Consider the following 22,096-nt stretch of genomic DNA (forward strand, 5'->3'; position numbering starts at 1 on the left):
TCTGGTCGACCCAGTCTAATTAGCATATTACCCTTTTATTAGTACAGATATGTCAATAAAAATGTTTTATGTTTCATCTCATCTGCTTCATGCTTTTTAGTTGTCCTTCGCTATTTATCTCTGCTTCCTAAAAATTCTGTAATGATGTTTTAATCTGGCTGCATATAAATTGCTAGAGGAATTTGTTCAGAATACAGAATACGGAGCTCCATCTAAAATTTAGTGAACCAGAATCTCTGGGAATAGAGCCCAAGAATCTGTATTACAATTACACTACATCATTAAATTAATTAAATTAAAATTAATTTCTTTTTAATGAATACTAGCAAATACCTGATACTCTAGGACTGCTAGTTCTGTTGATTTGCATATTAGCCTTTTATTATATAGGATGTTGAGCTCTAGCAACAATCACATAACCCCAATGTCTTTTCCTCAGTGAGAACGATCAGTGTACAACCATGACAGACAGTAGGTTCTCTACCCCTTTAAAATAAAGATCCTAAAATTTCCAAACATTCTGACCTTTAAAAAAGTAACATGATTTCATGAGTTAAGCTCCTAACCCAGGAAGGCAGAATTTATGTTGCTTTCATGAAGTAAAGAAAACAAGACCTGGCCCTCGTCCGTGTGGCTCAGTTGGTTAGAATGTCCTTCTATATACCAAAAGATTTTAGGTTCAATCTCGTATTATTGTCCCTCCCTCCCTCTGCTCCTCCTCCTCCTCCTCCTTTTCCCCACTCTCTAAAATAAATAACCATATTCTCAGGTGAGGATAAAAAAAAAAACAAGCAAAAACAAACTAGAGGAGGATTGCTGGGACAACCTCAGATTTAAAAAAGCATAGTTGTAATTAGTCTGTGTTGTTTTGGGATGGTACAATTGGAAATGCACAGCAGCTGTAACTAGAATTTAAATGGAGAAGGAAAAAGAAATTTTATTCCTCAATATTTTTTCTTCTATTTTAATTAGTCTCTTTCAGATGCACTGATTTCTCTTCAGATGGTGTATCCTCGAAGGAATCTTTCAGCCGACCAGTGGAGAAATGCCCAATTATTGAGTCTCATCAGTGCACCCAGTACAATGCTTAATCCTGCACAGTCTGATACTGTATGATTCTACTTTTCCCTTCTTAAATGAAAATAGTAAAATTGATTTTTTTAAAATGAGTTAAGCAGTGCTATTGCAATATTCTAATTAGTACTAGCCCATAGTGAAGTTCATTGTAAATGCTCAATAATTAAGTTGTACTATTTAGTACTTTTATTTCTAAATTCTGATGCCAAGTTAATACAATTAGTAGGATGAGTATTTTCTTTTAAAGTTTAAAAGGTTTTTTAGTTTTATTATAGTGGAAATTTAGAAGATGCAGAAATTTATCAAGAAAAAAAACAAAAAATTTCATAAATCTTACCAACTAGAGAAAATTGTTATATGCTGTTATTTTTCTTTTTATCAATAATATTTGTGAGTATGAATATAGATGTTATGTATATGGAAAATGCACACACATAATTACTGATTTGAGTGTGACAGTGAGCACTCATTTATATAATTTTTTTTTGAACTTGACTAAAATTTTATCTTTTGGAATAGACTTGGGAAGTCTGGGAGTCGTTGTTTATTACATTGAATATGATTTAGCAACATTACTTTTTAAGGAGGAGGTGTTACGTAAATATGAAAGGAGCAAAGCTCTTAATGTCCTTTATGGACTGCAATTTTAAGTATAGGTTATAAAACTTTTACCCAACTTTTAAAATTTGTTGGGGTATTTGAGCCAAGAATTGAGTCGTGAGAATTCTGAGAAGAAGTCAGAGGAGAGTGATTCAATATTGGTTGTTTTGTTTTTAAGAATTTCTTTTAAACACAAATTTATATTTTTTCTTTTTAAGATGCCTTGTGAATATCTCTCTTTGGATGCAATGGAAAAATGGATTATCTGTAAGTAAAATCAGTGATTATCCCTCAGGTTTTAAGTTTTAGAGAAAAATAACATGTAATACATATTACTTCTGTGGCAAGCACATTGCTAAGCCTATGTGCATTCCCTCATTCAGTTCTCATACTAATCCTGCTAGGGTAGATGGTATGTTTTATAGATAAGAAACCTAAAACTTAATCCACACAGCTAGTAGCTGACAGTGACCAGGCTAACTCAAAGGTTCATTGTCTACATTACATTGCCTTTCAACATAGCTTTTATTTTGTTTTTAAATAACTTTTAAATTATTTCATTTATTCAGTTAAGTCTTTTGGTATTCACTTCAGAACATACAATAAATGATTCATATATTTGGCAGTTCGTTAGATGCAGGGGGAAAAAAATTCCTACTGATTTCTGCCCCTATGAAGTTCACAAACTATGGGGGAAGTAGATATAGAGACACAGATTTAATACAAATTGAGAAATACTGTTACCCCCATGTCCACTAGTGGAGGGGATTAATTTTGAGCAGTTTGTGTTTTTTAGTTCTTACGATTCTTGTTTCTTGATTTATTAAACTTTAGAAACTGCTTTTTATTATAGTGTTTGTCTATAGTGAAAGACCAGTTTTCTTTTTTAATCATTTTTGGATTGATGCTTTTATAAAATCCAAAAATCATTAAAAAAAGAAAACAATAGAAATGAATTACTAGAATGATCAGAAATAAAGCAATAAGCAAAGACACAAAATAAAAGCCCATATTTTTAATGATTAAATTTAATCTAACAATTAGATTCTTAAGTTTCTATTCATAAGTCATGCAAACTTTTATGAACGTTTGTAAATACTATTTCTCTGCTTAGTCTCATGCACTGGCACTTTGCACCCATTAATATGAAAGAGGTAGAATTTAGCACAGGCTCCTACACTTAGTCATTTAAAAAAACATATATTTTTATTGATTTCAGAGAAGGGAGAGGGAGGGAGAGATAGAAACATCAATGATGAGAGAGAATCATTGATCAGCTGCCTCCTGCATGCCCCCTACTGGGGATTGAGCTTGCAACCCAAGCATGTGCTCTTGACTGAACCTGGGACCCTTCAGTCTGCAGGCTGATGCTCTGTCCACTGAGCCAAACCAGCTAGGGCCTTTTAGCCATTTTATTATTATTTTTATATTGATTGGGTTTGTGATATTTATGTTTTTTCCCTTATAACAATAGTTGAGATTTTCATGCTTTGTCTATTAGTTGATTTAGAAACACAGCTTTTGAAGTATTTATTTTACTCAAATGTGCAGTGATCCTTGGTTTCTTTATGTTTATGTATGTATAACTGAAGACCTGTGGTGATTAGTAGACCTGGGGTTATACAGCACTATTGCCCCCAGTCTTTTCCTTCCATGGGCTTTGTATGGTGAGCAGGGAGGTGGGTCAGAAGGCAGGCTGCTCTGCTGGAGGACATGTGGGCATGGAGAAGGAGGCAGGCAGGTTTGGGATAACCATAGGGGCCATGGTAAAGGTTTCCTCTTGAGTTTTGCTGCTTTCATGTATTTGACCCTTGAGTAGAGTTAATATAAAGGTAAAGAGTTACTTCAAACTCTGTTTTTCTCTTTTTGATCCCAAGGACTTTTCTACTCAAGATGGTCTACTTTCTTCAGAGCTTTGTTTTTGGTTAGTTCAAAATGTATTCCCTGGACCAGCAGCATCGAATAGAACCTTCTTAGATATGCAGAATCTTGATCTCCACTCTAGACCTATTGAATCAGAAACTCTGTATGGATCCAGCAATGTGTTTTAACAAGACTTTCAGGCGATTTTGATGCAAGCTAAAGTTTGAGGTCACTGGTCTAGTTTATAGCCTGGGGCTGAGAGTTATGGAAGGCTTAGAATATTGAGGACCCATGTATTTGAAGTGCAATTATAAAATAACTTATCCTGATGTTCTTTAAAGGGTTTATTCTTGCTCGGTTGGTTGGACTCAGAGGACTCATAGGGAAAGATTTCTCTTTATTTCTGGAGTTTTGGATTACTAATTCCTGCCTTTTTTTTTTGCTTGTTGTTAATTTTCACCTGAGGATATTCTTTCCATTGCTTTTCAGAGAGAGTGTGGGAGGGAGAAGAGGAAGAAGGGGGGGCAGAGAGAGAGAGGGAAGGGAGAGAGACAGAGAGGGTCCCATCTCTTTTTAATTTGATAGTTCAGTTTTATCTACTTTCTGTCTTCAAAGATTTTCTTTAACTTTCTTGTCTAGTTTTGTTCAACATTTTTATGGCTTGAAAATAAAAAAATCATTTTTTAATACCTTGGTAGGAAAAGGTGTTTAATGTAGTTTAATTAATAAACTATCTTTTAATTTTGGACAGTTGATTTTAAATTATTTTTTCTATCATAAACAAATTAATATGCTTTAATTCATAATATAACCTGTCTTAAGAAAATAAAATATATGCTAATCCATAATATAACTGATATTTTCATAGAAACCTTTTATCAGCAGCAATTTTGTGAAATCTAAGTATACAATAAGATGTGAGATATTAAGTGAATCTTATTTTACTCAGGAATTAAGAGTTAAAAGTCAATATGTTGAATAAAAAATATAAACAAAATTTCTCTGGAGGATTCTTTCAGTTTCTGCACATGTATTCTGTTTCTTTGGTTGCATACCAAATCAAATAATTGGCTTGCTTGTAGGGCCCCTATTATATGAAAAATATTTTTATATGTTACAGGAAATTCAAGGAAGTTAAATATACTTCTATATGTACAGACTCTACAATACTAGTAAATGGCTATTTAAAAAGCTAGCTTGCTTGTGTAGTGGCACTTTTAAAGGATGGTAGAACTAAGAATAAAAAGGTAAATGGCAAGTTATGTGTTAATAATACAAGAGTTTAAAGAAGGGAGTGACTATTAAGAATTGTAGGGAAATCTCACAGACAACAGGGTTGATTTGTAACTGGCCAGTAGGCATTGAGTAAGTGTTGAATGAATGAAAGTAAAGGGTTTATGGCCTATTATATAGGGCTAGAAAGAACATCAACAAACATATATAGGATTGTTACACCTTTGTATAGGATTTCCAAGGTAGATAATAAAAGGTGTAAGGTATTTGAATTCATATAACAGAGAGCAGCATAATATATTGAAAGAATTTTAAGGGTAAATAGTTGAGGCTAAATCTAGCTCTAATTTAATAGTATAACCAGTTAAGTCATTGATCATTCATTTCTTCAACTATGAAAGAACACTTACCTGCTCTTATCTATTCCACAGGATCACATGAGAAAATGAGTGAAAAAAATTAATTAATAAACTAAATTGCTATGAAAATGCAAAATGCTATTTCATTTATTTTTGATGGTTTAGAAAAGTAGATTGGCTTTATTTTTCATTAATTGAAACAACTATGATGAATATTATGTTTTAATTAGTATCTGATCTCAGGCTTACAGTATTTTCATTTACTATTTTAAAATATATAATTTTATTGATTTCAGAGATGAAGGAAAAGGGAGAGAGAGAGTGAGAAACATCAATGACGAGAGAGAATCATTGATTGGCTGCCTCCTGCACGGCCCATACTGGCGATTGAGCCTGCCACCCAGGCATCTGGCCTTTACTGGGATCGAACCCAGGACCCTTCAGTCTGCAGGTCAATGTTCTATCCACTGAGCCAAACCAGCTGGGGCTGACTTAAAATATTTTATAAGTATTTCTGAAAATGTCTTTTAGTCAATTCATTAAAAGGACTTCCTTCACAACCCAGAAGTGATCCCTCCCCCCGCCCTTTTTTGTCAGTCTGGGTCCAAAGAATTAATTTTGCAGAATACAGAAAATTATTGTATGTATATGAATTATTACCGGTCACTTAAAAGCCTTAATTTAGTGATTGTGTTTACTTTTCTGAATTTTTGAAAAGCTATTTTATAACTGAAAGAACTTAACTTTGTAAAATTTTTACATTTGTATTTACTTTTCTTTTTCTTTTTAAGTTGGCTTTATTTTGTGCCATGGGATCCTCAATACTGATGCAACAGCACTGAATCTTTGGAAGTTAGCTCTTCAAAGTAGCTCTTGCCTCTCTCTCTTTCGGGATGAAGTTTTCCACATTCACAAAGCTGCAGAAGACTTATTTGTAAACATACGAGGGTATGGCATCTTCACTGTTTTTGTCTTTTTGAATAAGGATAGTGAGTGGATTATCTTCATTGAAGTTTTGGAGATAGAAAAGGGTCATATCATACAAGAAAATATTGCCTGTGCCATCTTACCAGTCATAAGCATGTTGTTTTCAATAATCATCCTGATATGGTATTATTCATATTTTTTACAAGTAACTTCACAGGTTAAAATACCTAGTATTCCTTCCCCTTTAAAACTTGTGTTTTAGGAGAAAGAAGGTATGTCCTCATTTGCAAATCATAATAAGTTTTAGACAAAACTAGTATTAAAAAAACCACCATATACATTTTAGAGTTATGAACTTATAAAAAAATGGTTTCCATCACCATTTATCCCCTCTATGCCTTCTTTCACTTCCACTCCCCCCTCCCTCCAGTCACCACACTGTTTTGAACTTTTTAAAAGATTTAGTGTACTTATAATAGTATATGAATTAATCAGGAGTGTTTTTTTAATTATAACAATTACAGAAGTCAGACTGCTGCATATAGGAAATCGTGTTTCCCTTTAATAGGTTTTCCAAATGACTTTACATTCATTTTCTGTAAAGTAAATAATATTCATAAATTTGTTCCTTGAAATTTAAAAAAAAAAAATATTGATATTTTACAGAGAGGAAAAGAGAGAGATAGAGAGCTAGAAATGTCGATGAGAGAGAAACATCGACCAGCTGCCTCTTGCACACCCCCTACCGGGGATGTGCCCGCAACCAAGGTACATGCCCCTGACCGGAATCGAACCCAGGACCTTTCAGTCCGCAGGCCGACGCTCTACCCCTGAGCCAAACTGGTTTCGGCTGGTCCTTGAAATTTTTAATGCTTGCATTTCTTTCCACATGAGGTTCTGTAACCAATATATAAGAGCCAAATTGAGCTCAGACTTGGTAGCAATTATGAAATATTTTGAAATTAGGAACATCTAAAATATCCTGGTATCCCTGGAAATGTTATGCTGGGCTTGTTAGTTTCAGTTAGAAATTAAATTTATTACATTTATTTATTATCCTATTTACTAATGCCCTAATTAAATTGAGATAAATATAAGGCATCCATTAGTTACTAAAAAATAAAGCTATGTTTAATACTCACAATTTAACCAATATGTCTCAAATTTTAATGTGCATAAGAATTACCCTGGGATGTGACCTAAAATCCAGGATCCTGGGTATCATTCCTCACTTCCTCTATCTCCTATATCTGTATCTCCTGTATCTCGAAGAGGTTGAAGGAATCTGCCCCTGCCCAAAATTTGCACACAGAAGGTACACATTTTAGATGCAAAACTCAATTAATTTGCATATGAATTATCCTAGATCAAGATATAGAACATATCCATTATATCCAGAAAATTCTCTGGTGCTTTTTTTCTGGTTAGTATTGTCAACCTCTACTCACCCTCTTTTTCAAGTGACCACTGTTTGGATTTCTGTCACTGTAGGTGATACTGACATTCTCATGCAAATAGTTTCTCAGTCATGCTATGTGAAACAGTACCATATGTACTTTTCAGGTCTTAATTCAGTTTTTATTTTAGACAATGGAGTTCCCAGAAATACCCTGTCATATAGGCCTGTCATTTTCTAATTCATTCAGAGTGCAAATCATGAAACTTGTATAATGTCTTATATTGACAATATGATATAGAATCATTTAAATATATATAAACATTTATAACTAGGTAGTCTGTGTATATTGAGTGAGCTTATGTTGTATGTATGATACAAGTAAGTTTAGTGACAGCATATAATGAGTTTTCTTTTGGTTATGCTTTTTTAAATTATAAATTTAACATTTAAATATCTCTATTTAAAGTTGAAAAGTTTTAATTTTTAGATAGTGAGTGGTCAGACTATAATTATAAAAGTTTGTTAATTATAAACGACAGTGATTATGTAATTAGTATGTTTTGGACACATGCTCAGAGAACACATAAATCTTAGAATTCTTAATTTCGAAGTTGAAGTTCTTAGAGTCAAGTGGTTTTAGCCAGGTTTTCAGGAAGATAGGTTTTCTTTCATATTTGAGGAATTTTGAGGTTTTGTATTTAGTATTCATGAAGTTGGCATATATCGATATTTGTTAACATTTATTTTTCAGATGGCACCTTTAATTGATGTTGGTTTTATTTCATTTAATTTAAAGTAATCAAACGCTTTCCTGCCCCAGTGTTCTCCATCACAGAGCCCCTTACCTTAAGTAATCTTTAGTATTGATCACAAGTATATGTCCTTTCAGAATTTTTTTTAATGCTTTTGAGATAGCATAAAGTTAGAAGTGACAAAAAGTCAGAAGTAATAGTTTTGTCAGCACTTTAAATTTTTGGAAACAACTGTTAATTACATCAGAAGTATAATTTTAATGTCTTTATTGGAGCTTAAGGGAATATATTTAATAAAGTAAAAATCTACATTGTGAACTTTATTGTTGGACCTAATATATTATGAAATTTATCTAGGAAGCCTTTTCTGGATACATAAGGTGCTGGCTACGGAAGATGTGGGTAGACCCCTTCCATGCATTTCAAGTTTGAGGGCATTTTTTTTGTTGATAACATGTCCGTTCTAACCCAACTTTTAGTATTTGATTAAATTATTTTGACTTATTGCTCAAATTAAGATCAACGTGTTTCCAACTTTTTTTGTTTTTTTTTGCACATAGCTATAACAAACGTATTAATGACATAAGAGAATGCAAAGAGGCGGCTGTGTCACATGCGTAAGTACTTCTATCTTATCTGTGATATTTTAATCAAGAAGAATTTCTTAAAGCATTTTGTTGAAGTGAGTTCATATTGATGGTATGCAAAATTAATAGAAGTGAGGACTTTTAAAATTAAAGATATGTTTTTATTGATTTCAGAGAGGAAGGGAAAGGGAGAGACAGATAGAAACATCATTGATGAGAAAGAATCATTGATTGATTGCCTCCTGCATGTTTCCTATTGGGGATTGAGCCTGCAACCTGGGCATGTGCCCTGATGGGAATCAAACAATGACCTCCTGGTTCATTGGTCAATGCTCGACCACTGAGCAACACTGGCTGAGCAGAAATGGGGGACTTATAATCAATAGGAAATAAGTATATAACCTGAGTCTTTAGTAACTTTAGAATTAGTGTAGACAGATCTTAATTATTTTTGCAGTGAGATGAAAATGCTCTAAGATAGTACCATACAAATGACTTTTAGTTTAGTGTATCTTTCAAGTCTCTTACTGCTGCTATCTTATAACAAAGTACTATATCCGAGCATTATGAAAGATGTATCTTCTGAGGCAGGTGTCATTGTCTGTGTTTTATAGATGGCTGAGACAGAGAGAACATAAGGTCACATAGATAGAGAGTGAGATTTTAATCTGTCTTTTCAAACTGATCTGTCTCACAGCTAAGTTTCTGGTATTGCATATTCCTGATACTTTTTTTTTTTTTGTTTGTATATTTTTGTGTGTGTCCACTTATTTTTTGCACCTATATACATTTTAAAACTTTCTTGAAGTTTTGAATATTTTGCATAATATAACGAGTTGGAATACTTAGAACATTTTATGATTTTTTCCCATGTTAATATGTGAAAATAACTTTTTTCTATTGTACTTTGCATTTCATTGAAATACCTAGTATGTGAATATTTATGATTATCCTTTTCTTTCTTCGTCTTTCTGTTTTTTGAGTAAGAGACCAAATAGATCTCATCCCAATATTTTTATTGAATATAGCTCTTGTTTTGTCAGTTTTTTATATGTAATAGGAATACACTTAGTAAATGAGAACATGGAAAATTAGATATTTATTGTTATATTTATTTATTTTTATGTAGGGGTGACAAAAATATATATAGGAGAACAGTAATTGCTTTGGAGGATTTCATAGTCCAGTTTATAAAATGCTTAGGCTATCTGGTACTAAAATTGCAGGAATTATTCAGAAATAGACATCTGGATATTGGGAAATGCTTCTTGTAGGATTGGTCTTGAAGTTTGGATGTAGTATTTTGATAGGTGAAGAATAATAGACCAACCATGGTTACAAAAAGCAGCACAAGAAAGGCAAGTATAAATGTAAAATTGGGAAGTCACTTAATAGCAAGCACATCAAAGATGATATTTGTAAGGGGTTTCTGCTTCATAAAAAAAAGACTTTGTATGTTCACCTTAAAATAATAAGTTATTTAATTGTCATTAATAATTTTATTAAAAATCAGATAGAATATAATAGTATCTTTTCCTCTAGTGGTTCAATGCATAGAGAAAGACGCAAATTTTTAAGGTCTGCACTGAAAGAACTGGCTACAGTCCTCTCTGATCAACCTGGCTTGCTAGGTCCCAAGGTAATTTACTTAATTCTATGTCAACTGCACAATTCTGCATTGTTGTTCTCACTTCTTGCTTATATGTATGCTCTCTCTGATAAGTACTTTCAACTTCTCTTCAGTCATCTCCTTTCTGTTGTGCGCTGTGTTTTTGAACTTGATTTTATCAATTCTTGGCAATGACTTTTCACTTAGAGAAAGACTATGAATAGGTTTTGTTTTTAATCTTTGTGTGAGAGTAAACAGTGTTTTTGTATTTTTTTTAATTAGGCACTTTTTGTTTTTATGGCATTATCCTTTGCCCGTGATGAAATTATCTGGCTGCTTCGTCATGCAGATAACATGCCAAAGAAGAGTGCAGATGACTTTATAGATAAGTAAGTTAACAACAATTAAAACTCTTTTTTTTGTATATTTTGATTTGTAACTGGAATTTGGGGCCTTTGAAGTAAAATTATTTTTAAAAACTGTTTTAGGGCTTTTCATATTTGTTATGCATATTTGTAACATAGCATTAGGTGATATGAATTAGAATGTAAAGTCAACTTGAGTTTAAAATTATGGCTTTAATGTTCTCTTTTCTAATACTTTAGGTGATCATAAAGTTCTTGTTTTTTGGCTATACCCAGTGACTTTCCTATGGAATTCATATTTAAGAATCCTTACGGAGTTGCAACCAAGTCTGTAAAATTTGAAATGTATTCCTGTCAATTCTGTCAAATCCCTTAATGAGGAGTTAGATAAATGAAGCAGAGAAATAAGAAAAGTCTTATTTCTTCCCAGTCCCTTTAATTTGTGATTTAAAAATGATTATTTATGAGATGTTCTAATAAGTTCATTTTGGATTTTCCTCTGTCAGCTTTTTAGTCTTAGCTTTTCTTTTGCTTTCTTTATTGATATTAAATAATTTAAAAACATAATGGCATTAAATGTTTAACAGTAATTTTTCTAAAAATAACATTTCACATTTTCCTTGATAACAATAAATTTATTTTTTGAAATGTTTGTCTTGAATTTTTTAAAAAGGCACATTGCTGAATTGATATTTTACATGGAAGAGCTTAGAGCACATGTAAGGAAATACGGACCTGTAATGCAGAGGTATTATGTGCAGTACCTTTCTGGCTTTGATGCTGTAGTCCTCAATGAACTTGTGCAGGTAAAAACTATCTCATGTTATTTTCCCTTTTTTTTTTCTTCCCTTCTTTCTAGTAACTGATTTGTTTGTTCAACAAGCATTTAAAATATAATCTTGTGCCACTTGTTGGAGATACAAATATAAATAAGTTATGGTCATATCTTGTCAAGAGGATCATCATTTGGAGGGAAGAACATATTTTGTTGTAGTTTAGTGTGGTAGGCATTTTATTTAAGTATGTACAAAGAGAATGAATGCAATGCAGGGAATGTTTCTTTTTTCTTTTTTGTTGGGAATGTTTCTTTATCTTGCAGTAGAAGTGTACAGTGACTAAATTATATAGGGCCTGCCAAAACCGGTTTGGCTCAGTGGATTTGCATCGGCCTGCGAACTAAAAAGTCCACCTTGGTTGCGGGCACATCCCCAGTAGGGGGTGTGCAAGAGGCAGCTGATTGATGTTTCTCTCTCATGGATATTTCTAACTCTATTCATCCCTATCTTCCTCTCTGTAAAAAAATCAATAAAACATATTTAAAAAAATAAATTATACAGGGCCTTGAAAAAGAGGAAGTTAGTTATAAATCAGATTTATTACATAGAAAGATTACCCTGAATCAGTGTGGTTGATGGGTTACTGGGGACCAAGGGAATAGAGAGAGTGTAGAAGAAAAATTGCAATAGGATGGATGAGAGGTGATGAACTTGGACAGTAGCTGTGGAGATAAAAGATAATGGAGACATATAATTGATAACTAAGTATTAGAGAAAAAGTAGAAGTTTTTCTGCATAATGTGTTAAAGGATGGCCAATAAAAAATATTTTATCTAGATGTCGTAATTTAAATGTCTTAATTTTTTTGGATTTTTCTTGATTGATTTTTGTTCTAGGTTTTTTGTTTGTTTGGCTTTCCATAATTTCTTTATTTTGTCTTTTTTATCTTATTATAAATTTATTTTATTTTTAATTAACTGTAGGGAAAATAGTATCTTATTTTGCTTCATTTTATAAAATCATCAGTATCTAAAAACTACTGTAAGGTAACATATAGTATAATGTTACCTTATACTATATAGACCTCTTGCCCCTGAAAATTGTCAGTCCACTCCCTTTCTATGTCCCTGATTCTATTATATTCACCAGTCAATTCTGTTCTTCACATTTTTTTTTAATAAATCTTTATTGTTCAGATTATTACAAATGTGATCCTCTTCCCCCCCTCAATTGCTCCCCTTCACCAGGTTCCTACCCCACCCTCTGTCCTTTTCCCATCCCCCATTGTCCTCATCCATAGGTGCACAGTTTTTGTTCAGTCTCTTCCCGCACCCCCACTTCCCTTTTCCCTGAGAATCATCAGTCCACTCCCCTTCCATACCTCTGATTCTATTATATTCACCAGTTAATATTGTTCATCAGATTTTTAAATTCCCTTGGTTTTTAGATTCACTTGTTGATAGCTACGTATTTGTTGATCATAATTTTTATCTTTATCTTCTTCCTCTTCCTAAATAACCTCCTTCAGCAATTCATATAATTCTGGTTTGGTGGTGATGAACTCTTTTAGCTTTTTTTTATTTGTGAAGCTCTTTATCTGTCCTTTGATTCTGAGTGATAGCTTTGCTGGGTAGATTATTTTTGGCTGTAGGTTCTTGTTATTCATCACCTTGAATATTTCTTGCCATTCCCGTCTGGCCTGCATGGTTTCTGTTGAGAAATCAGCTGACAATCTTATGGGTGCTCCTTTATAGGTCACTACCTGCTTTCTCTTGCTGCTTTTAATATTCTCTCTTTGTCTTTTGCTCTTGGAATTTTAATTATGATATGTCTTGGTGTGGTCCTCCTTGGATTCCTTTTGTTTGGGGTTCTGCGGGCTTCCTGGACTTGTAAGTCTATTTCTTTCCTCAGGTGTGGGAAGTTTTCTGTCACTATTTCTTCTAGTACTCTTTCGGTATCTTGCTCTCTCTCTTCTGGAATCCCCATCATTCTGATGTTGGTTCGCTTGAAATTGTCCCAGAGGTTTCTTACACTATCTTCAACTTTCTGGATTCTCTTATCTTCTCCCTTCTGCAGAGGAGTGTCCTCTGGCTTTTTGTGTTCTAAATCTTTGTCTTGATTCTTGCGATCTTCTAGTCTGTTTTTAGGACTTTGTATAATATTTTTTATTTCAGACAATGTTTTCTTCATTTCTTGTTGATCCCTTATTATTTCTAGTTGCTCCCTTTTCATATCCTCATAGGTCTCATTTATTTTATCGGCCTTTTTTAGGATATTGTTGAATAACCTTATAACTGTAGTTTTGAACTCAATGTCCAATCTTTTCTTTTCCTCCATCTCCTTCCTTTGTGTCCTTCTTCTTGTCTGCATTTTAGTTGTTTTCCTGATTTGATGGAATAGCTTTGTGTGCTAGGTGTTCTGGTAGAGCCCAGTAGCACAGCCTTCCCAGTTACCTGCAGTGGACAGTCTTGGTGTAGCCCTTTGTGGGCTGTGTGTGCAGTCTTGTTGTTAAGCCTTGCTTATTGTTGGTATCACTGGGAAGTGTTGATCTCCAAGCCAATTGGCTGTGAGGATCAGCATTGTCTCAGCTAGGAGGGTTTCCGTACTCTGCTTGAATAGGGCGGGGTCTCGGGGTGGCGCAGACAATCTTTGGTTCCCTGTCAGTCTCGCCTTAGAAAAGTCCTGTTTGTGGAGAGTTTTGGAAGATTGGTTGCAGGCGCGCGCGCACCTCTTTGGTAAAGGCGCAGACAAGCTTTGGGTTCCTGCAAGTCCCTCCTTAGAGAAAGCCAGCCTCTGGGAGAGCTCCTGTACTCAGCCACAGGTAGGGCGGAGTCTCGGGTTTGTGCAGACAAACTGTTTTCGCTTCGGCTCCTCCCCAAGTCCCGCAGTAATGGCCTCTGGCTTCACACACCTCCAAGAGATCTCTGCCCACTGGCTGACAGTCTGGCCTCTCCCTGTCTGGGGCCGTTTATCAGAGCAATAGGGTGATTCTGTTTTCCTCTCGGACAAGAAAGCCAGCCGCGTTAGCTGTTCGCCCTCTCGGCGCCAGGAGTAAGCCAGTAGCGAACTCAGCCCGGCCCGCCCTCTCTGCGTGCTGGGAGTAAGCCAGCAGCAATCTCGGTCCGGCCCTTCCTCTCCGCACCGGGATTAAGCCAGTGCCTTTTCGCGCACACAGTTCTCCGTACCTTCACAGTTCCTGAGGTTCAGTGTGTCTTCTCTCTCCTTCCCAGATGGCAGAGCCTCCTCTCAGCCAGCCGTCTGGCGCTTCAGGGCAATGCCTCCCCTGTTTTTCAGTTCTAAATTCAAATTTGTTGTGGTAGGCTGCATTCGGGTGTCTACCCTATGCCGCCATCTAGGTTTCTCCACTGTTCTTCACATTTTTTATTTACTTGATTTTTAGATTCACTTGTTGGTAGGTATGTATTTGATGTCTTTTTGTTGTTATAATTTTTACCTTTACCTTTTTCTTCTTCTTCCTCTTCTTAAAAGAATACCCTTCAGCATTTCATGTAATCCTGTTTTGGTGGTGATGAACGCCTTTAGCTTTTTCTTGTCTGTGAAGCTCTTTATCTGACCTTCAATTCTGAATGATATCTTTGCTGGGTAGAGTAATCTTGGTTGTAGGTTCTTGCTGTTGATCACTTTGTATATTTTTGGCCTGCATAGTTTCTGTTGAGAAATCAGCTGACAGTCGTATGGGTACTCCCTTGTAGGTAATTAACTGTTTTTCTCTTGCTGTTTTCAAGATTCTCTTTTTGTCTTTTGCCCTTGGCATTTTAATTATGATGTGTCTTGGTGTGGTCTTCTTTGGATTCCTCTTGTTTGGGGTTCTGTGTGCTTCCTGAACTTGTAAGTCTATTTCTTTCTCCAGGTAGGGAAAGTTTTCTGTCATTATTTCTTTCAATAGGCCTTCAATATCCTGCTCTCTCTCTTCTTCTGACACCCCAAAAATCCAGATGTTGGTATGCTTACACCCATCCCAGAGACTCCTTACACTATCCTCACACTTTCGGATTCTTCTTTCTGAATCTCTGATTGGGTGTTTTTTGCTTCCTCATATTCCAGATCTTTGGTTTGACTCTTGGGGTACATTGATCTACAGTTGAGTTTCTGTATATTCTTTATTTCAGACAGTGTATGCTTAATTTCTTACTGGTCCTTTTCCTTTTTTTTTTTTTTTTTTTTTTTGCATTCTCAATAAGGTCCTTGAAAGTCTCTTCAAGTTTCTCAGCAGTTTTTAGAAGATTCTTGAGTAATCTATAAATATGGTTCTGAACTCTTTATCATCCAGTAGTTTGCTTTCTTCCATTTCTCACATTTGTGACATACTTCTGTGTCTTTGTATTTTGGCTGCCTCCCTGTGTTGATGGAGTGGCTTTGTGTGGTAGTGACCTATAGGGGCCAGTAGCTCAGCTTCTCCAATCACCTGAGGTGGTTGCTCTTGGTACACCCCTTTATGGGCTGAGTGCAAAGTGTTGGTGTAGTTAAGCCTTGATTACTGTTGGTACACTGGGAGGAATTGGTCTCCAGGCCAATTGGTTGTGAGGACCTGTTGTGTCTATAATGAAAGAACTGCTGTGCTGGAGACACGCTTATGGTGCAGGCTTGCTTCAGTCGGGGCTTTGGTGCTCACTGAGTCTGCCTCCTGAATATGTCACTTACGGATGTGAGGAGTTAAAATCTGGTATCTCACAATAGGTACACTGGCTTCTGGATCTTCAATGGGGTGTAGTTCAGCTACTGTCTGAGGCCAACCTGTAGGAGCTACAGCGAGAACCACAGTTCTCTCCTCCCTTCTTGGAGCTTGGAGGCTTTGGAGCTGTCTGCACCGGGTTGCAAGTTTGCTAGGTTAAACTCAGTTTTTCAGCGCTTGTGCCCTGAATGCTTTTTTCTCTTTCTGTCTAGTTGTAGAACACATGTGTCAAACACAAGGCCCGCGGGCCAAATCCGTCCCGCCAGGCCTTGCAATGTGGCCCGCACCGCGCTGTCATCACTGCACTCCGCTGCGTTTCCATCACAATGACAGTTTATGACTGTTCAGTAAACCATTCGGCCCGCGATTTAGGCTGGATTTTAGATTTTGGCCCCTTCTCTGATTGAGTTCGACACCCCTATTGTAGAACTTCCACTTAGCCAGCTTTCCCATGGTTCTGGGTGATAGTTTGTCTTTTAGTTGTAGTTTTGAAATTGTTGTGCATGGCAGCAGTTTACATGTTTACCTACGCTGCCTCCTTGGATCTCTTCCTGAAATACTAATATTTTTGAAACCTACTTAAAAACCAAATAAGAAAAATGTCATGTAATTGTTTACATTTAATTATATACAGTTTGTTTTCATAAGCTAGTGTATTTCTTTTTTATCCACTAGATGGAGCTCAGATGCTTTCCCCCCCCCCTAGAATATCCATTATAAAAGACTAGACTGATTTCTTTTAAACCTTGTCTGCTACTGTTTGCTACAACTTTATTCAAATAATTATTACTTATTGTATATAGCAGAGGCTGTCATGCTGTCACAATCTAAAAAGTAAACCAGACTCCTGGTCTCATGTCATGTTGAAATTTGCTGTGGTTAGTTGGATGCTTATTAATACATTTTACAGACTTATGTTATAGTGTTAACATTTTAAAGTTATTCCATATTTCTTGGAGCCTTTTTATGTAAACTGTATGTTAATACAGTCTCTTATTTTTTCTGAAAATATTGTCATAGTATTAGTAAAATTATACTAATAATTGTCAAATTATAGATAGTTTATTACATTTGTAGTAGTACAACTTTGTGAGGGTAGATATAGTTATCATTATTTGGGGGGAATGCTCAGTATTGCACAATCATAAGTAACAGAGCCAGTATTTGAAGTAGTGTCTTACCTCAACACCTGAGCTTTTTACCACCTCTTCTTTTGTAAAGTACAAGCATGGTGTTTTTAACAGTTTGTTGGAATTTAAATTTAGAACTAAGAGCAACCTGTTAATATAGCTCATTGTAATAGATGTTAAATTACTTTTATTGTAAAACATACATAAAATTTATCATCTTAACCATTTTTAGGTATACAGTATAATAATATTACTTACATTCACATTGTTGTATAGGTCTTAATGTCTTGACAATTATGCTGTTAGTGAGCAAGGCACCCACTTTTAAAAAAATTTTATTATCTATTTCAGATGCAATCTATCAAATTTTCATATTTTTTGGCCAGTTTGAGAGGGATTTTTTTCTCTTAGTTTTGTTAAGATATACTTTATATTTAATTTTAAAAAAAATCACCAATTTTTAGTGTATGGTTTGAATTTTGACAACTATGTATGCATTCATGTAACAGTCAAGATGTGGAACATTTAAGTTTTCTTATGCACCTTAGTTGATTTCCTCTTCGATTCGAGAAACACTCATCTGCTTTTGGTCACCTTTTGCCTTTAAAAAAAATCATATAAATGGAATTATATACCATATAACTTTTTTGTTGTTGTTAGAGAGAAAGGTAGGGTGGAGAGGTAGGGATGGGAGAGAAAGAGGGAGAGAGGGAGAGAGAGAGAAAAAGTGAGAAAGAAAGAGAGGAACATCCATTGGTTGCTTCCCATATGTACTCTGACTTTTCCGTATATGGGACGATGCTCCAACCAACTGAGCTACTTTGACAGGGCTTTTTAAACATTTTTTTAAGTAATATATTTTTATTGATTTCAGAGAGAGGAAGGGAGTGGTGAAAGGGATAGGAACATGAGGGAATCATTGTTCAGCCATCTTCTGTACTGCCCCTATTGAGCCTGCAATTTGGGCATGTGTCCTGATGGGAATCAAACCTTGACCTTCTGGTTGATGGCTTGGTGCTCAACCAATGAGCCACACTGGCCAGGCAGAAATGGGGGACTTTTGCCGAAACTGGTTTGGCTCAGTGGATAGAGCGTCGGTCTGTGGACTGAAAGGTCCCAGGTTCGATTCCTGTCAAGGGCATGTACATTGGTTGTGGGCACATCCCCGGTAGGGAGTGTGCAGGAGGCAGCTGGTCGATGTTTCTCTCATCAATGTTTCTAGCTCTCTATCCCTTTCCCTTCCTCCTCCTTCTTCCTCTCTAAAAAATCAATAAAATATATTAAAAAAAAGAAAAAGAAATGGGGGACTTGTAATCAACAGGAAATTAGTATATCACCTTATTTTTTTTTCGATTTATGATTTTTTCCTTTAATATAATTTCATTTAAAAAATATTTAGTTGTTCATCTCTTACTGTGAATTATATTTAAATTAAACATCACACGAGGCTATTTTCCATTGATTTTTATAGAGAGTTGAAGGGGGCAGGCGGAGAGAGAGAGAGAGAGAAACTTCTATGTGAGAGACACATACATTGGTTGCCTCCCCACACGCGGGCCAAACTGGGCTGGAGATTGAACCTGCAACTGAGGCATGTGCCCTTGACTGGAATCAAACCCATGGACTGCCATTCTATCTACTGAGCCAAACTGGCTCTGGCTGTTTTTTATTTCTTTCAATTAGCACAATGTTTTTGAGATTCATCCCTTTTATTATAAGTATCAACATTTTGTCCTTGTTTATTGCTGAAAAATATTCCATAGTGTGGATATACCAGTTTGTTTATTCATCCACCTGTTAATGAGCCTATGGATTGTTTTCTAACTAGATGATTTTATCATTATTTTTTTGTTTCTTTTCAGAATCTTTCTGTTTGCCCTGAAGATGAATCAATCATCATGTCTTCTTTTGTTAACACTATGACTTCCCTAAGTGTAAAGCAAGGTAATAAATCTTTTAAATAAAAACACATTTTCTTCTCAGGAGGTTTTCAAATTTTATTATTAAGGAAAAGATTTGACAGTCAATATTTATTCATTTAATTTTTTGGACATACAGTAGTCCATCCCCCCTTATCTGCAGGGGTTCTGTGCCAAAACTCCAGTGGATGCCTGAAACCATAGATCGTACTAAACCTTATATATACAGTTGACTCTTGAACAATGCAGAGGTTAGGGGAGCAGGCCCCCTGCACAGTTGAAACTTTTGACTCCACAAAAACTTAACTACTGATAGCTTACTATTGACCAGGACCTTACCACTAATATAAATAGTTGATTAACTCATATATTGTATGTTATATGTATAATATATTTTTCTTAAATATTTTTTTTTTATTGATTTCAGAGAAGAAGGGAGAGGGAGAGAAAAAAAAATCAATGATGAGAGAGAATCATTGGCTGCCTTCTGCACGTGGGGATTGAGCCCACAACCCAGGCATGTGCCCTGACTGGGAATCTGACTGTGATCTCCTGGTTCATAGGTCAATGCTCAACCACTGAGCCATGCCAGCCGGGCTGTCCTATATCCTTAAAATAAAGAAAGCTGGAGAAAAGAAAACGTTATTAAGAAAATGTGCCCTGGCCCATGTGGCTCATTTGATTGGAGCCACTGTGCACTGAAGGGTCAAGTTTCGATCACCAGTAGGCGCACATGCCCAGGTCCAGGCTCCCTTCCCAGTTGGGGTGTGTAAGGGGTGCGTATAGAAGGCAGCTGATTGATGTTTCTCTCTCCCTCCTTCCTTCCCTTCCTTCCTCTTTTCCGCCCTTTCTCCCTCTCTCAAATCAATAAAAAGACATATCTTTGGGTGAAGATTAAAAAAAAAATTGCAAGGAAGAGAAAATACATTCATGTAAATGGACCAGTGCAGTTCAAACCAATGTTATTTAAAGATCAACTGTACTGTGTGTTTTTTTCTATGCATACATACCTGCGATGTTTAATTTAAATATGTGCACACTAAGAGATTACCAACAAATAATAAACAGAACAATTATAACATACTTTAATAAAAGTTATGTGAATGTGGTTTATCTCTCAAAATATCTTATATTGCTGTACTCACCTTTTCATTTAAAGGATGCACTTATGGCTTTTCTTTAGCATATCCAAATTGCCATACAAAATCTGTTTATTGGATTTTGTGAGCTCTATTCTAGCTCCTTCAAATTGACATGTAAGCAAGCACACTGAGAGTCAGAGTTTAGGAGAAAAGTCTGTTTTACACTTTTCTTAGCATAACTGTCTCCTTTATCATCATCTTTATAGGACTTGAAAATTATTTCACTGACTTAGCTATTAAATTATTTTTACTTTTTAATTATGATAGACATAACATGGAATTTACTATCTTACTATTTTTAACTGTACATTTTGATAGTGTTAAATATAAAACCAATTTCCAGAACTTTTTCATCTTGCAAAACTGAAACTCTATAGCTATTACATAGCAACTCCCCATTCCCTCTTCTCCCAGCCCCTGGCATCCACCATGCTTTCTGATTATATGAGTTTGACTACTCTAAGTAGAATCAGCATTTTTATTATCCATTTATCCATTGATGGATATAAGGTTGCTTCCACTTTTTTGGCTATTGTGAATAATACTGCTATGAACATAGATGTACAAATATATCTCTTCAACACCCTGCTTTTAATTATGTTGTGTGTATAACCAGAAGTGGAGTTGTCTTAGCTCTTATAATTTGAAATGGGATCATAGATTTGTGAAAACATTAATTTGTTTTATCAACTTTTTTATTATAGTTGAAGATGGGGAAGTATTTGATTTCAGAGGAATGAGATTAGATTGGTTTAGATTACAGGTAAGAATAACTTAATAATTTTCATTACTATTCTGTTATCGAATATCTTAGTTGACATGAAAACATTACTTAGCATGAAAAAATTATTCATTGTTACATACCTAATGAAAAAACTTCTTTTGTATAACTAATCATAGTCTTTAACTCACTGAAGAAACTTTTTATTGAGATATAATTGACATAACATTACATTAGTTTTAGGTTTTCAATAATGATTCAATATATGTATATATTGAGAAATTATCACACTATGATGTAAGTCTAGTTAACATCTATCACTACACATAATTACCAACTTATTTTTCTTGTGATGAGACTTTTTGAGATCTTCTGTCTTAGTAACTTTCAAATATATAATATAGTAATTGCCTTATTTGAAGGAGATATGTTCCAAGACTCCCAGTGGATGCTTGAAACCATGGATAGTACCCTATATGTATTGTTTTTCCTATACATAAAAATCTATAATAAAGTTTAATAACATAAAATTAGGCACAATAAGAGAGTAACAACAATAATTATAAAATATAGCAGTTATAACTGTAATAGTTATTTGAATGTCGTCTCTCAAAATGCTATATTGTACTGTACTCACCCTTTTATGTAATGAGAGATGGTATAGTATCTATGTGATAAGACGAAGTGAATGAGAAGGCACTGTGATGTGTTAGGTGAGTTATTTGAACACAAGCACTACAGTACTGTGACAGTTGCTCTGATAGCTGAGAAGACTACTGAGTGACTAATGGGAAGGTACCATTTCATGCAGTGTGGGTACCTAGGCAAAGTGATGATTCACATCCCAAGTGGGATGATGTGAGAATGCATTAGGCTACTCAGAACGGTTTGCAATTTAAAATTATAAATCGTTTAATTCTGGAATTTTCTATTTAATACTTTCA

General features: G+C 35.0%; 1 protein-coding gene across 5 annotated transcripts in view; it reads left to right on the forward strand.

The window, feature by feature from the left end:
* NCKAP1 (NCK associated protein 1) overlaps window positions 1-22,096 on the forward strand; it is a 98,804-nt gene that overhangs the window by 35,579 nt on the left and 41,129 nt on the right. For all 5 annotated transcript variants that reach the window (XM_036420679.2, XM_036420680.2, XM_045575670.1 and 2 more), the window contains 9 exons: window positions 973-1,110; window positions 1,896-1,944; window positions 5,924-6,080; window positions 8,771-8,827; window positions 10,340-10,436; window positions 10,689-10,795; window positions 11,445-11,577; window positions 19,233-19,314; window positions 21,136-21,194. In XM_036420679.2, coding sequence (XP_036276572.1) covers window positions 973-1,110; window positions 1,896-1,944; window positions 5,924-6,080; window positions 8,771-8,827; window positions 10,340-10,436; window positions 10,689-10,795; window positions 11,445-11,577; window positions 19,233-19,314; window positions 21,136-21,194 — 879 coding nt within the window. The remainder of the gene's footprint in view (window positions 1-972; window positions 1,111-1,895; window positions 1,945-5,923; window positions 6,081-8,770; window positions 8,828-10,339; window positions 10,437-10,688; window positions 10,796-11,444; window positions 11,578-19,232; window positions 19,315-21,135; window positions 21,195-22,096) is intronic.

Source organism: Pipistrellus kuhlii, unplaced genomic scaffold (assembly GCF_014108245.1).
Source record: "Pipistrellus kuhlii isolate mPipKuh1 unplaced genomic scaffold, mPipKuh1.p scaffold_m20_p_7, whole genome shotgun sequence".
NCBI classification, from domain to species: domain Eukaryota; kingdom Metazoa; phylum Chordata; class Mammalia; order Chiroptera; family Vespertilionidae; genus Pipistrellus; species Pipistrellus kuhlii.